The 15,524-nt window shown below is 40.0% G+C and overlaps 1 protein-coding gene across 1 annotated transcript; it reads left to right on the forward strand.

Moving 5' to 3' along the window:
- Positions 1-2,377: 2,377 nt before the first annotated feature.
- xk (X-linked Kx blood group (McLeod syndrome)) lies at positions 2,378-15,044 on the forward strand. Its single transcript, XM_072671459.1, has 3 exons — positions 2,378-2,724; positions 6,987-7,249; positions 12,778-15,044. Exons 1-3 carry the CDS (start codon positions 2,480-2,482, stop codon positions 13,566-13,568), a joined length of 1,299 nt encoding a protein of 432 aa, XP_072527560.1. The 5' UTR covers positions 2,378-2,479; the 3' UTR covers positions 13,569-15,044.
- Positions 15,045-15,524: the final 480 nt, after the last annotated feature.

Here is a 15,524-nt window from a genome sequence, read left to right on the forward strand (position 1 = left end):
AATTTACAAAGAAATTCACTCCATCTAAGCGGGAGGAACTTCTTCATGCAAGACAATGATGGCCAATTTACACTGGTCCAAGTCCAACACCAAATTTTACTCAATTGAACACGAATTTCACCTCCCAGAGTGGAGACTGAAAGAAGAAAATCAGGAAGTATCAAGGAAGGAAGTCACCTGAAACTAAAAGAAGCTGCAGAAAAGCTTGAAAAAGCATGGAAAAATGTGGAAAATGTGCTTACCTGTAAAACATAAAGTGTACGTCACTCTGGACAAGAGTGTCAGCCAAATACTGCAAAGGAAAACCATGATCATTCCAATCTATAAAAATGAGAACATAGAAAAGAATACAAACAAAGCAAGGAATCAGCAGTCCAGTCAGTAGGTGCAGCGCCTGACTGGCAACCTGTTCCACCTAAGCATTCTGTGTAGCATAGCAGAGCACATTTATGGCAAAAAAGTAATTACTATATTTTAAAAAAAAGCTTGGGAATGTGAAAAGGTTTAAAGACTTTACAACTCCATTTAGATCATGAATGTCAAATGTCATTACAACATAAGGTTACCTAACTAGTTGAATTTTCCTAATGATAATTAAAATGGTAAATTACCTAGTTCCCTATGCTAATGACTGAGAAGATATACTACTTTATACATTGCACTTGCCTAACGTTATCTGGGAAATAAAAGTAATGCATTTCCATTAATAGCTGAAGTGTTACTTCGGTCAAAACGAGGCATTTTGTCACAGTATAATGTAAAGGTAATTTAGTTATAATTAATAATCAATATTCAGTTAAACCAATAATCACTCAGATGTTAAACATTTTGATGGAACTATTTCTACTTACCTGTCTAATAGAATTGCCAGAGTGAGCTTGCACATCTTTTATCACATGATCTCTAATTCAATGTATATTCAGTGTCATTGCTGCCAACCTTAGGAACTGGCAACTTACATCAATACTTTACAGCTGATCCAACTTAGCACTGATATCACAATCTCAACCTCAACCAAAATGATGATTATAGGATATAAAATCTATTATGTACACCACCTTGCTATGTGGGGAATTGCTGTTTATTCACTGAATTTATCCTACAAAGCAATTTTACATTAAAAACATGCACAAGTGAGTTCTCTAAAGAGGAGATTGTAAATATATTTTACATGGATGGATATATAATACACAACTATAAATACATGTAAAAAAAAAATAAGTTTTTTTACTTTACAAAAAGCACTAAAATGTTGGGAGGATGGCGGTGTTATCAGACAATTACTGTCATGTTGACTGAATGTGTAGGCTATACCACCATCTAACGGTTGGTAAAATTAAATCTCGGCTATTTCTACGCCCGCTAATGTATTGATCAATCGCATTGGTGTACACTGGTACGCAATCAATCTCCCTGGCTCTTAAAAGCCATTACAGAAAATGAAAGTGTCGTTGTGCTAATGAAAATGAGTCATCTAAGCAGATGGTTACAAACAAGAAGCCCAGAAATACTGATACTGCCAAACCCTGGGCTTAATACGCCCTCTACCGGCAGGCTCACTGCCTGCGCTAACCGAGGCAGTCGCGCTTTCTTTTCCCACCCGTATTGCGGCGAATCCCGCCTCCTGTGGATTCAGCAGCCAGTGAAGTAAAAGGCACGGCAGGTGCAATCCTAATGCAATTCTGAGATCTTTCTACAGACCTGCTATGGAACTGCTTTTTTCTTTTTAAAAAACAAAACGATGAAGCTCAAAAACGACAAAGCTCATTATACATGCTATAAGATTTACACAGTCATATCAGAATATTATGACCACCCCTGCTTTGGCAATTAAAACTCAGCCCATAATCAGCTCCGCTCACCACATAGGAGCACTTTGTAGTATATAATTGTAAAATTACAGACGGATGTCCATCTGCTTCTGAACTGTCGACCCGTTTGTTACAGTGTTGTAAACAAAGCCATGTCATCAAGTAAACGCAGAGCAGGAAAATGAGCTGCACCAATGTCGTGCTAGCTTTGAATATTAATATAATTTAAATATACAATAATTATTTTTAAGACTTTAGGACTAGTATCCAGAAGCCAACATGCAGCTGTTTCAATACACAGAACTCTTCACACTGAGTTGAATGGGTGGTTAAATCTGTTGGTTGTTCAGCTGTGCTTGTCTGGCTAGTAGTTCACCATCATCAACAGTGCACCCATCTCTGGAACAGGCGTGTGTTTTCTTTGCAACATGCGTTTGTCGGTGTAGCGGCGAATTGTCCTTGAGTGGCCTATGAATTATTAGCCAATCTGAACACAGGAGCCGGGACTCAGGTAGCCAATCGCCGCAAAGGAGGCGGGCATTTCCGAAATACGGGTGGGGAAGAAAACAACGGCACTCAACCGCGGCGTTACGACGGTGTGGCTCTCCGTCTCAACGCAGTCTACATGCGAGATCAGCAGAAGAGAAGCCCAAGATGGCAGCGTGAGGATGAGACTGCCCAGCTCGGTCCTTGTGTCGGTCTCTCTGTTCACAGCCGAGACGACGGCTGCCCTTTACCTCAGCACTACGTACCGCTCGGCCGGCGACAAAATCTGGCAGTGCTTCACGCTGCTCTTCACCCTGGTACCCTCCGTCCTGGTGCAGCTCACCCTCATCTTCATCCACAGGGACCTGAGCAGGGACAGGCCGCTTGTGCTGCTTCTCCACATTTTACAGCTGGGACCTATTATCAGGTGGGCTCCCACTTTTACTGCTGCCTTTAACGTTTAGCTGTGCCGAACCGTGAGCATTGATGGAATGTTGCTTAATGGTATTCTCAGCCCTGCCTGTAACGGGATGAAGCCATTTATCCTAATGTATAACAGAAATAGGCAAGCATGTGTGTTGGCAATCCTTTTGAATCCATCGATCAGTGGACAATGGTGGTGGTGGTTTTGGCACTTGGCCAGACACACAGCTAGAGCCTCAGATGGAGACAAAACATTACCTAAGGAAAAAACACCACATCATACTGGTTGTCATCCTGTGTTAGGTGTGTTGACCCGGGTTGTCCACCTGGTGACCTGAGGAGGGGTTAGAGCCAAAGCTCTGCAATGAAATCTAATAGGCACCTAGAATTGAATATACATGCTGTGTGACATTGGTTACATTTACTTACATAGTAAAGGATGACATTCGTAAGACTAAATGTCACCTGGATAAATGTGTATAATCATTTTAAAGGCTAAAGTAGTCTGTATATTAACCAGCCCATGTTTGCATAAGCCTTCATAAATGTGTATGTAAGTTGATAGTCAGGAAACATTTTTGAATGTGTTTACATTTGAACCCACAAGGAACCGAAATATGCAAATGTATGCAAATGTAGGTTTTCATCTTTCTTTATTTCTAAAAAGTGCTGTTATTTTTAACAAGCTCCCACTATGTAAGTTAATGCTGGTCAAATACTGATTGAAGAGACTCAATGCGTATAGTTCTATTCTGTGGAAAGTGATAAGCATGGCCTGTCACTGTGTTGTTGACGCCTCCTGTATCAGTCAATGTTGCCTTCGCAGCCTTTACCAGCCCCAACTGTCTATCCTCCATATACACAGTGTATCCATAATTGATGGATTTGACATTGCTTTCAGTGCGATTCAGTGCGACGGCGTGATCTGGTGAAGGCCCAATCAGATAGTGCTGGTCAATGTTTCAGGGACCCTGTGTGGCTCATCAATGATTAATACTTCCATTTCATTGCCTTTCTCACAATGTCGTCTGGAGTCAAGTCAGATACCTTCCACCGCCGGGTCTCTTAAAGCACATTAGTGTGCTATTTTCTAGAACAGATAAGCTGGGTAGATAATGAGAGCTGAATGGACAAGTATGAAGGCTTGCATGCACTGCTAACACATTTGGGTGTTTAGAATAAACAATTACAGTTAGAGGCTTTGCACCGCAGAAGCTAGCAGGTCTGTATGGTGCAGTGGCAGTCCTGTGCATATTGAATGAGTTAGATGGGCAAATGGCCCATCGGGGCTTGCACAGGCCGTCCCCTAAGGCAGTGTTGCTCTGGCACCCACGCTGATGTAGCAGGAGCTCTGTGCTGCATCGATCCGGCTTCGCACATTTTAAGGGTTTAAATCTTTAAATCTTTAACCCAGATTCAGTCACCTTAAAATGCACCAGTGATGTAGCAAGGCAGGGTGTTTATAAGGATATATGTCTGTTGGGGAGTTTTGCTTTAGAACTCATCATTCAAGGACATGGTGATGCATTTTTATTGGGACTGGTGACATGAGATTTGTAGGATGTAGAGATCTGTAGATGTGCAAGGTTGAATCTATTCAAATTTACCTTCACAATGAATATTCTGTCATTTTTGCATCTCAGAACTGTGCTTTTGCTAGTTTGGACCCTCAACTTATAAAGATTTGGGAGAAGACTGTAAAAGAGGAGGGAGAGAAGTTCAGGTGGCTTCTGCTTTGTGGTAGCCCCCCCTCTAATAAGTGGAGTCAGGAATATAGATAGATGATAGATGACAGGATAAAAGGGTGGATGAGGGTTGTGAGACATGTGACAGGAAGAGGGGCTTCAGGCATGTTCCTCCTCCCAAAATGTTGTTATTTCATTACTCCAGTGTATCAAAGATATCTGATAGAACCTATTCCTGTGGCAAAACATTAAGCTCTCATCATTGCTTGGACTGACAATGTTAAATATATGCAAATGTTTACAGTCTTGTTAACTGTAATGTCTACAGTTGAGTGAGTGAGAACTTTTGAACACTGCCAAATTGCAGTAGTGATTATGTAGAGAACTTCCAATACTTTGTGCAACCTAACTTAACTAGTTTGCATGATGATAGTGGCTATTTTAACAGGCCACTGTAGCAGTAAGAATTCTGCTTCAACCCATTTACATGCATTTTTGTCACACAGTTTTTTTTATATTTGTTCTTTTTAAGGCTTCTAGTTTGTTTAGCCATTTGTTGTTTAGCAGCTTTGAAATGGGTTTGGGTTTACTATGTTTTTATTGTTTGGGCCTTTTTACAACTCTGGTTCCCCAATTAATCATAAAACAAAAAATCATCTGTTAGTAGTGACAGCATTTGTTTGCACACAATCTGAGGGAGTAAACACAGGCAAGAAGCTTATGTTGCTATTTGTGCCTTGACTTCCAGCCGTCAGGTTAATGACATTGCAGTCTAGATACTGCATACCATGGTTACCACAATCGCATCTGGATTAGGAATAGTTTCAATGTGGGAGGAAATGCAGGGCCCATGCATAACAAATGAACAATTAAAAAAAAATCACGTCATATCTGCTAGACGAAGAATTCTGGCTGCAATTTACGTGCTTCTATGGATGGAATGCACAAAGGTGGAGCTACCTGTTCGGGCAGTTTGCCGCTTTTGTTTCAAGACTAATGGTTGCATGGCCATTGTTTACACAGAACTGGGTCACTGAAAGAAGGTTAACTAGATGCATGGCTTGATCAGTCTGAAAGTGAACTGCATCAATTTTGGAATGCCATCCTTATTAATAATAATGTATAATAACAATAATATGTATGTAAATCAATTTTTGACCAACATGAAATATTTGTATTTTCTTGACAATATTTCACTACATGTAAATAGTAGGCACAGGACAAATAATTGACACGTTTTAGATGTGTCACAGGTAATCCTAAACAGTATACATTTTTACACAGGTATCACATGCAAATAGGTACATTAATGCATTTAAAAATCTTTGATAGTGTATGGGCTAAACTGGATAGTTTGTACATATTAGATAATGTGTATACTGGATTGGATATTATTCTTTTTCTTTTTGTATTGTTACCAGGACAAGTTGAGTATGTGGCAAAGCACCTCATGCCCACTGTGAAGTATGGGGGAGGGTCTGTGATTCTGTGGGCCTGCTTCTCCTCCATCGGCCCCAAGAACCTTCTTAGGAAGCATGGCATTGTGAACTCTTTGAAATACCAGGACATTTTAAATCAAAATCTGGTGGCCTCTGCCCGAAAGCTGAAGATGGGTCGCACAAGATCTTTCAGCAAGAAAATGACCATAAACATGTGTCCAAATCTACACAAAAATGGTTCTCCGGACACAAAATGAATCTCCTCCCATGACCACCTCTGTCCCCACACCTCAACCCGATTGAAAACCTGTGGGGTGAGCTGAAAAGGAGAGCGCATAGGAGAGGACCCATGATTCGATTTAGCGAGATTATGCAAAGAGGAATGGTGGAAGATCCCTCTCTCTGTATTCTCCCATCTTGTGAAATGTTATAGGAGAAGATTAAGTGCCTGTTTTGTTGGCAAAAGGGGGTTGTACAAAGTATTAACATCAGGGGTGCCAATAATTGTGGCACACATGATTTCATGTAAAATAATTATTTTATGTGGGATTTTTTTTCCACTGAATAAATGCTCTTATTTAAATAAATTTTGGATTTTTTCTGGGTTTTTTTGCATAGTTGTCCTGTATTATTTAAAAAATAGAAATTTATTAGAAGCCTAAGAACACAGCATAACTAAGGGTGCCAATAATTGTGGAGGACACTGTATGTATATGCATTTTTCCTACATAGTATTAGTATATTTTAAATGGCCTTTTTTCAATAGGCTTCTTAGTTTGTCATTGTACAATAAAGTAAATTATAATCATTGCAAGCTATTCATCATTTGTTAATATAATCCATTTGTTAATATCACCATACTGCAAAAAGTTTGGGAGTGTAAAGAAGTAGCCCCTTTAAGCATGTTTATCTGCCCAGTGCATTGACTGGCTTCATGTGGCTCAGGGGAAGCACATGTTAGTCTTTACCCTTCTAGTGCTGGCAGCACTGTGTGTTAGGTGGAGTCCTAGCTAGTAGGCAGGGAAATTGAGGAGAGCAGTAAGCAACCTGCCTTAAGCTTAACTGTTAAAATAACAGATTGTTTACAGTGTACTGATGGTGTTATTTTTAGCCTTAAACCCAGATGCCTGCTGTTCCCTCAGGTGTCTGGATGCCTTCTGTATCTATGGAAGCTCAGGAAAGGTGGAGGAGCCGTATGTCACCATCACACGCAAGAAGCAAATGCCCCGCAGTGGTCAGGCGGAGGAGGTGGAGCAGGAGGTGGGACAAGCAGAAGGCAAGCTGGTCACTCACCGGGCAGCCTTCGCCCGGACCTCTGTCATCCAGGCCTTCCTGGGCTCTGCCCCTCAGCTCACACTGCAGCTCTACATTTGCGTGCTGCAGAGGGGTGTTTCCATTGGGAGAGGTGAGGTAGATTACACACACACACACACACACACACATACAACTGAAAGGCCCAGATAGGACAGATTTCGCTCCCTTTGTGCTCCTGAGTCACAAAAAACAATAGTGGATGCTGTCATTAAAGCAAAAGGAACAAAGAGTAACATTCCCGGTAAATGTCTATTTACTTAAATTGTTATCCTAATAATAAAAATAAAGTAAAAGTAAAAAAGTAATGCAAAATAGAAAGATTTTGGACTAATAATAATAGAATGCAGTCACAAAAATGTAATAATGTTATTTTTATTTGGATACACATATGTATTTCAAACAAAAATATACCTGTTACCTGTTAGAAATATTTAACAGCATATCTGTTCTGTTCTGTTCTGCAGTTCAGCTAGCAACAGATGTCTTTACCATTACTTACAATCTTTGGACTGACTTCTATCACCAGGTTTATTGATTTATTGCAACATTTAATTTTAGTCATTTTGATCCAAAAATGTTCAGAAATTCTACAACTATACTGATATTCCTTATGAATGCACAGTGTTTTTTAAAAGAAAATCAGTATCCAAACATTTCTTCATATTATAATCATATTTATCATAATACTTTATCTGAATATTATATCTATAAAACATCTCAGAAAAAAACAGAAATACTAGAACACATGACATGAGGTTCTGCAATAGTTTTTTTATGCATAGCTGGCTCAAAATACACTGCTCACAGACCACTGTCAGATAACACCCCACGGTACAGCACAGCACGGATATGGCACTTACTGATAAGCTAATGTGGGGAGCTATGAGGATTCAATCTGGTTTCTCCAGGGGTTATGGCACACATGATGAGTGTCAGATATCAGGGTGTGGGTGAGATGAGCTGAGGCATAAGTCTTTTTTATGATGAATGATACAACAGCAGTATAAGGTGTTTACACAATAATGTAGCCCAAATAAGGGAACTTTTCTTGTACCGGGAGTGTTCTGTCAGTGCCAGAGTATATCGGGCCAAGTGTTTTACTGTTGTGCCATGGTTGCAGTTTCTACAGGTTTTAAACTCTACACGAAGTTCCACACACAGTTTACACTACTCTTTTTTGAGAGAGGGTGCACCTATGAATTATGGGTACATGGTTTCTGCAGTATATTGCTGTAGTCCTAACCTGCAGTAAAGTATAGTTTGTAGCACTTTTGGATTGCATTGTACTTCCCATTTTCAAAGCAATATTATAGTTGCATAATTCACTAATCTACTGTAAATTCCTTGCTACTGCCAATATGTAGGGGAAATAAGACATTTTTGAAGATAAATACAACAATTTAAAACCAACAGTAAGTTGTCACATGTAAACATTTACAACAATGTTAAACTGTATATCAGACACACTTTATTTCCATCAGTTTTAATTAGGGATGTCACAATACCAGAAATCTCTTAGTCAATACCAATACCACTGAAAGTATACGATTCTCAATACCAATACCAATTCGATACATAACAAAAAAATACACCAACTGAATTTCAACATGAACACAAATGTGGTATGGAACCTTTAGTTATTAAAGTGTTATTTTCAAATAATAAAAAAGACTAACTGTTACTTAAACAAATTATGCCAAAAACAAATAAAAACAAATCAGCTTTACAGTGACATAGCATTTCTATAACAAAACACAGCTGCGTGATATATGGAAAATAATAATAATAATAATGCAAATAGCCTAGGTATAATAAATACAAAAACAGACACACAAGCTAGCTCAACCTGTTATGGCACAGCATGGAAAAAGTGGTGCCTGACCTGGACATTAAAATCTAACTTTTTGATTGGAACAAGAAGAGCACTAACCTGATTCCTTGTATCAAATCCAGCATTGGAATAAAACCATGAAGTGTGATCTAGTGATCATGATATGTTAGTAACAGCTTCCTTAAACACTCCAGTGTCTGGGCAGTGTCTCAGGGTGTATTGATGGCACTTTCTTTCCACTTCATTCCCAGTGTGATGCTGGTCAGCGCAGGCATCAGAGTGGTCAGACGTTAAGAAAATCACAGAGGTTGCTGCACACACAGTATGCTAATATCACTGATTAGCCTAACCAAGGTACTGTTTACATTTCACTCATGTTGAATTCTGTGGAAAGATCTGGATCTGTCTTTAATGTGTTCAGAAAAGTTTGAGGTGCATTGTTCCAAATGCAAATTTTTGTACTGTTCTGAAATCATACAACACAACTACTGACCCAGTTCCACATGTTGTAATGGTTACTTTCCTTCCTACACTGTAAAAGTGGAATAACAAAACATGTAAGATGCATTAAAAATACATCTATTACAAACAAGAGAAATAATGTCAAGAGAAACTGACTGAAATTGACAGCTCTTATTACAGCACTCAGCTGTTGAGCTCCGTTCATAAGAACAGTTATGTAGCGCCAGCTCACTGAATTTAAAGCCTCCTCTTCGCTACATTCTACACCCCTGCCCTGGTTTTGCAGCATGTCACTGAAACACTTCGCACCACTTCAAGACTGTGTGCTTCCTAGAGCCCTATCTCAAGGATGCACACTTGCTTTTGAAGGATATCAGCAAATAGATGAGAGCTGTTATAAACAGTGAGGCCAGTGCTGTTATAAGCAGCTTGACTTGGTATCATAAATAAGCTGAAATACCGGAAATGTCCTGCAATGAAGCATGCAAAGGAAATTGCCACACCAATAACGATAAGCTACTTTCAGGTCTTTCAACCCTTAAACAGGTGTGGATTGTGGATAATGACCTTATTTTCAACCCATTATATTATTTGTTTATTTGTTCTTTGTTATTTTCCAATGAAAATAATACAATTTAAAACATATTAATATAATAACATATAATTCGTTCATTGAGATGTAAACCAGGTTATTAAGTGGGATTTGGAGTGATTTTTTTTTATTTCACTTTTGCTTCTCACATTTGTTTACAGTGGTAGTGATATGAATTGGGGGTTGTAATGTCTACAGCACAAATATAGCCATTGTATTTACTATTCAAAATGGCCGGCGAGCCTTAACTTGTCTAATTGTCTGAGTTTTTATATTTATTGTCAATAACTATGATATAAGGGTCAATTTCTTAGGGTCTATCCTCCATTATGAATCAATAGACATTTTAGGTCAAAACTTTCCCTAAAACTATTGTAAAACAATGTCTCAATTAGGGGTGGGAATCTCTAGTCACCTCATGGTTTGATTTGATAAAAATTCCCAGCACTGCAATGTGATTATAGAATTTTTATTAATGCATCCCATTTTTTCTTACTGCATAACAACACTGTACTTTTAAAGAAAGTATCTATAATGATCCATAATGAATTCACTTCCAGTATCTTTAATTGGACTGGACTGGACTGGTCACACTGGACTGGGGTACTTGCAGCAAAAGATTTAATGTGCTGTCATCAAGAAACATCCCTCATATCAGTGTAGTGATGTGGAGGGCTTGTTTACAACCTGTGAGGTGGTGTCTGCTATCTCAGACTCCCCTCCATTTCAGTACAAGGCCTGCTGCGCTGTTTGCCTGCCAGTGATTTGCACACCCAGCACTGTTTAACAGGCTTAGCAGCCATCCTCTGGGCGTGCGGGGGTGTACACCAAATCGCTGAGTGCCCCCGAAAGAGCCGCGGTGCAGATGGAGGAGTGCAGTGGGCGGCGGATCAGTCGGCCACTCTTGCCTCGTAGCGCTGTAGGTGAGGATTAGCTGAGCAGAGGCTGGCTCCAGATCAGCTGATAGAGGCTGCAAAAGGCTGTATGTTTACAGTGGAATGTTGAATCTATTTAGGTTTGGTGTCTGCTGTACAGCCGTGAGGAAGGGTAGATCTGCTGTGTTTTCCTTTCACAACCGAAAGGGAAACAGAAAACAATGGGGTTTTTAGTACACAGTGTCAGCTGGGGTCAGATTCGCATGAATAGCATGGGCTGATTTATCTTATTTTATATAGAGATGCTCGTGTGACCCTTGGGACACTCATTTTATTCAGAGCTATTACTGCACATTACTGTGGTGAACTGTCACCACAAATCAATAATGGAAGGTTGTTTACATCTTTAGCACAGGCAGCTTTTATAGTAGAAATCTAGTGTTTCAGACCCCCCCCCCTTCTCTCTTTTTATCTCTCTTTTCTGCCAATCTTCTCCCATACTCCTCTGATTTTCTATTCTATTCTATTCTGTACACTCACTCTATTTTTCTTTCCATCCTCCCTCTCTCTAGATCTACTTTTTTTGTCTCCACTTTCATCTTTGGTAAACAGGGTAACTGTATTGTATTTTCATTAGGGCAGTCAAATTGGGCAGTTAATTTCAATTAAGTAATCACAGGAAACATAATGTGTAAAACATTTAACACTTAACTAATCGCCTTCCTTGGTGCCCTTTGTCCTGGCCCATTATAAACAGTTCTGGTCACTATAACATGTGGAGGCAAACTACTAAAACTGCACTACCTGGTCCCCTAAATTGCATGTGCCTTTAAAATATACTCAAGTGGAACTGTGAATAGAAGCACTGTGCTCTGCAGGTTCTGCACCAAGGAATTTGCACATCACCGGAGTACTTCAAGTCTGAGATATCACCTTAATGTAAAGCAGTAGATAATTAATTGAAGATTTATTAATCCGACCATGTAATTAATTAAAATAAAATTTAAATTATTTCTTCAAACTTTTTTCATATTTTTCATATTTTAATCATGGTATTGCTTTGGACTGAGAACACATGCAAAATAAGCAACAGCACATTGATTTAGGCAAAAATGACCTAATGGGTCTGCAGTTTTAGAGTATTTTAAAATATTGTTAATATTTTTTTATGTAAAATGTATGTTTTCTGAGTAGTATGAGATCCATGAGTAAAACTAGGAATGTGCTAGGGAACGCAATAGCAGGTGGAATTGTACGTGGGAATGCCAAGATTAGGTTACCATCTAATACCTGGTTTATCTTATCATTCCATTATTTTTTACTGCTGTTGTGCTTATTTGTATTTCTAATGTTATTTATTGTTTTTGTTAGGCATAAAATTATAAATGATGTTGCAGTAAATAGCTTTAAACAACTTTAAGACTGTTGCACAGTACTGTGTGAGTACAGTAATGTGTGTAAACATTTTGCAAACACTGTAAACATATTGTAAACTGTGCAATAGAGCAGTGGTTCCCCACATTGGACCATTGGAATGTAGTGTTTACCCCACTCTCAACAATCAGTGAATTAACCAAGCCCTTCCTGAGAGGAAATGTGCAGGGTAGGGGGTCTTCCAGAACTCCCTGCAAAGGACATACTACTCTAAAGAACAATACACTGTGCACAAATGATGAGTGGTGTCCCTGTGGTGACCTCATTATATAGATGGATGGTGAAGGACTGTAGCAACCTGTCAACCTGCAAAGTACACCAGTATAGGAAGTTTTTCAGATAAAATAGCCAATGAATGTAGAAGTAAGCCATCTCAGTATTTACATATTAAATAAATGACACAAGATTTACTCTCCCCCTCTCAGGCACGCTGATGGTCATCTCTCTGCTTTCTATTGTGTACGGAGCCCTGCGCTGCAACATCCTGGCCATCAAGATTCGCTATGATGACTATGAGGTTTCGGTGCATCCAGCAGCGTACCTGTGTGTGTTCCTGTGGCGTGGCTTCGAGATCGCCACACGGGTTGCTGTGCTAGTGCTGTTCAGCTCCGTTTTGAAGGTGTGGGTGCTGCCTGTGGTCCTTATTGGATTCCTGCTCTTCTTCCTGCAGCCATGGGTGCGCTTCTGGAGCAGTCACTCTCCCTTCCCTGAGAACATTGAGAAGACACTGACACGCGTGGGTACCACCATCGTGCTCTGCATGCTAACGTTTCTCTATGCTGGCATCAATGTCTTCTGCTGGTCAGCGGTGCAGCTGAAGCTGGACGACCCGGACCTCATCGACAAGAGCCATGGCTGGCGCCGCTCAGCTGCCTACTACTCACTGCGTTTTGTTGAGAATGCAGCGCTCTCCTCACTCTGGTACGTCCACCGCACCGACTTCTACCGGCAAGTGGATGCGCCTGTGCTGGAGCTGATGCTTTTGCTAGGCTACGCTCTGGCTGTCTTCTTCATGCTGCTCTTCTACCAGTGCTGCCATCCCTGCAGGCGACTCTTCTCGTCCAGCCCGGCCCAGGGCCTGTGGGAGTGCTGCGGGTCACTTAAGCTGCCCGCCGGAACCTACTCCCAGCCCGGTCTACCACAGGACAAGCCTGGCCTGGAGCAACCCGAAACAGCCAAAGATTCGGTCACCAATGGAGAGGTCAACCTGTGTTGAGTGTGACAGCTAGAGCACAAAAAAGTGCCCTTTATGGACCAAAAGCTTGACTAGCCATTAAAGACGCTCAGAGCTCTCTTTCTTTGCCTTGACAGTCTATGGAATGTATGGAGGGGATCTTTCTCAGACTGAGAGAAAGACAGATTTCCTGTTGTTTTTTTGTTTACAAGGCGAAAGCCGTAATAGTGGCATGGGGTTGTTGATGCATGTGCTATATTTTATCCTTAAGACAAATGAAAATGCTGCTTCTGTCTCGTAATGTGGGAGTTCTTTGTCTGTCTGTCAATTTGTCTTTCTCTGTCTTGCTCTGTCTCGCTCTTTCATTTAAACATAAATACTTGTTTGGAAGATTATCTTGATGGGGTTAGACAAAATAATGGAAACACCAAGAAGTCCACCAAGAAATTTTAACAGCTGTAGACAAATATTAGAACAATATTGTAAGAGAAATGCTGAAAAATAAAGCCACATCAGTTAAAAATAGCATTGCTAGTGCTGGGGGAGATACGATTAGGAGGGTTAATTGGCAGTACCAAACAACAACAAAAAAAGAAACAGAGAATGTCCTGCCTCTTTATATGCTGACCTTGCTTACATCGAAACTGACATTCAGAACATCTGGCGTAATCTTGCCCGCAGTGTGTGTCCATGTACTGTCCACGCAATAACATACTACCATGTGTGTAGTCATGTGTAGACCCGTTCAGTCTGTGACATGGAAGCAACATGGAGGAGAGCTCAAACACCAAGCCAACTGAGCAACTTGAGCAGCTTATATAATCGTTCATTATCCAGAATCGAGGTAGAATGTTCAATTAATCATGATACTGCTTTGAGGTCATATCGGCCAGTTAGTACTCATTCCCTTCTCCCTTAACGTTTAATACTGATTCCTATTTGCAGGCTAGGACTCTCCTTATCGTGATGTGTCCAGACTGAGAAAGGGGTGAGTGCTTCCTGCTGTCAGTGGAGGGCTGCAGTGTTGCCAGGTTTTTAACTTATGATCTTGTGATGCTCTCTGGGAGCAGTATACTCTAATAGGTTTTCTTTAGAGAACTTGATAGAGATAGAGAACATGTCAGAATGGTGCAACTGTAAGGTTGTCAAACGTTTGAATCCCAGCAACAGCACAGTGTTTAACGTGCAGGAATCCCCCAGTCTAGGGAGATCACTCACTTCTAAACATTTACAGCTGTTTTTTGAATGGCCTCAACTAATACTGTATTGTTAACCTTATGAAAACATTTAGTTTCATAATTTTAATTTTACCCGACTTGAATTTTTGAGAGTTGTGTTAGATTTATGCACTCAAAATTCAGCATTATAATGATCATTTAGCAAGATAATACATCAGAAATGTGTTTAATGTGATGTTAAATGTGCTTTTATTATAATTTATGAACAAAACCATTGTGCATTTGCAAAATCTTCATATCTACCACTACACACGAAAGAGTAAATACAGGAAAATACAGGTATAAAGATGACTCATGAAACTATTTCTTGAAAAAGTTCACAGGTTGAGCCAGGCTTAATTTTTTTGAGTAGCTGGCATAATGTTCTTAAATTTAAAAACATTGCTAAGCAGTGATCTTCCACCTGAAACCACTTGTCTAACACAAGCATTGGTGCATTTTGAGACTGTGTGTGGCTACAGCCTAATGTTGCTTCTTTAAAACCTCATCTTTCAGATGCATTCTAAATCACCTAAATGTAAGATAAATCATCATTTGGTGTTTCTGATAATTTATCTGTCCCCCATGCTTTGTAAAGATGTGTAGGCCACAACTGCCTAAACGAGTTCTGTTTCACTCGCCAGCTTCTCAGGTTTATTCCTTGCTTACGTATGTTTCAAAGTTTATTGATAAAGCACGGTATCTCATTACCAGTACCCTACTCAAATGGAGACGTTCTTTCATTAACCCAGTAAACAAGAGGGGGTATTGAATAACTTCT

The sequence above is a fragment of the Salminus brasiliensis genome, chromosome 25 (assembly GCF_030463535.1).
Source record: "Salminus brasiliensis chromosome 25, fSalBra1.hap2, whole genome shotgun sequence".
NCBI lineage: Eukaryota > Metazoa > Chordata > Actinopteri > Characiformes > Bryconidae > Salminus > Salminus brasiliensis.

Coding starts and splice junctions, on each gene's coding strand:
- xk (XM_072671459.1), top strand. CDS start 2,480: ATGAGACTGCCCAGCTCGGTCCTTGTGTCGGTCTCTCTGTTCACAGCC. Junction 2,725..6,986: donor CAGCTGGGACCTATTATCAG/GTGGGCTCCCAC, acceptor CTGTTCCCTCAG/GTGTCTGGATGCCTTCTGTA. Junction 7,250..12,777: donor GGGTGTTTCCATTGGGAGAG/GTGAGGTAGATT, acceptor TCCCCCTCTCAG/GCACGCTGATGGTCATCTCT.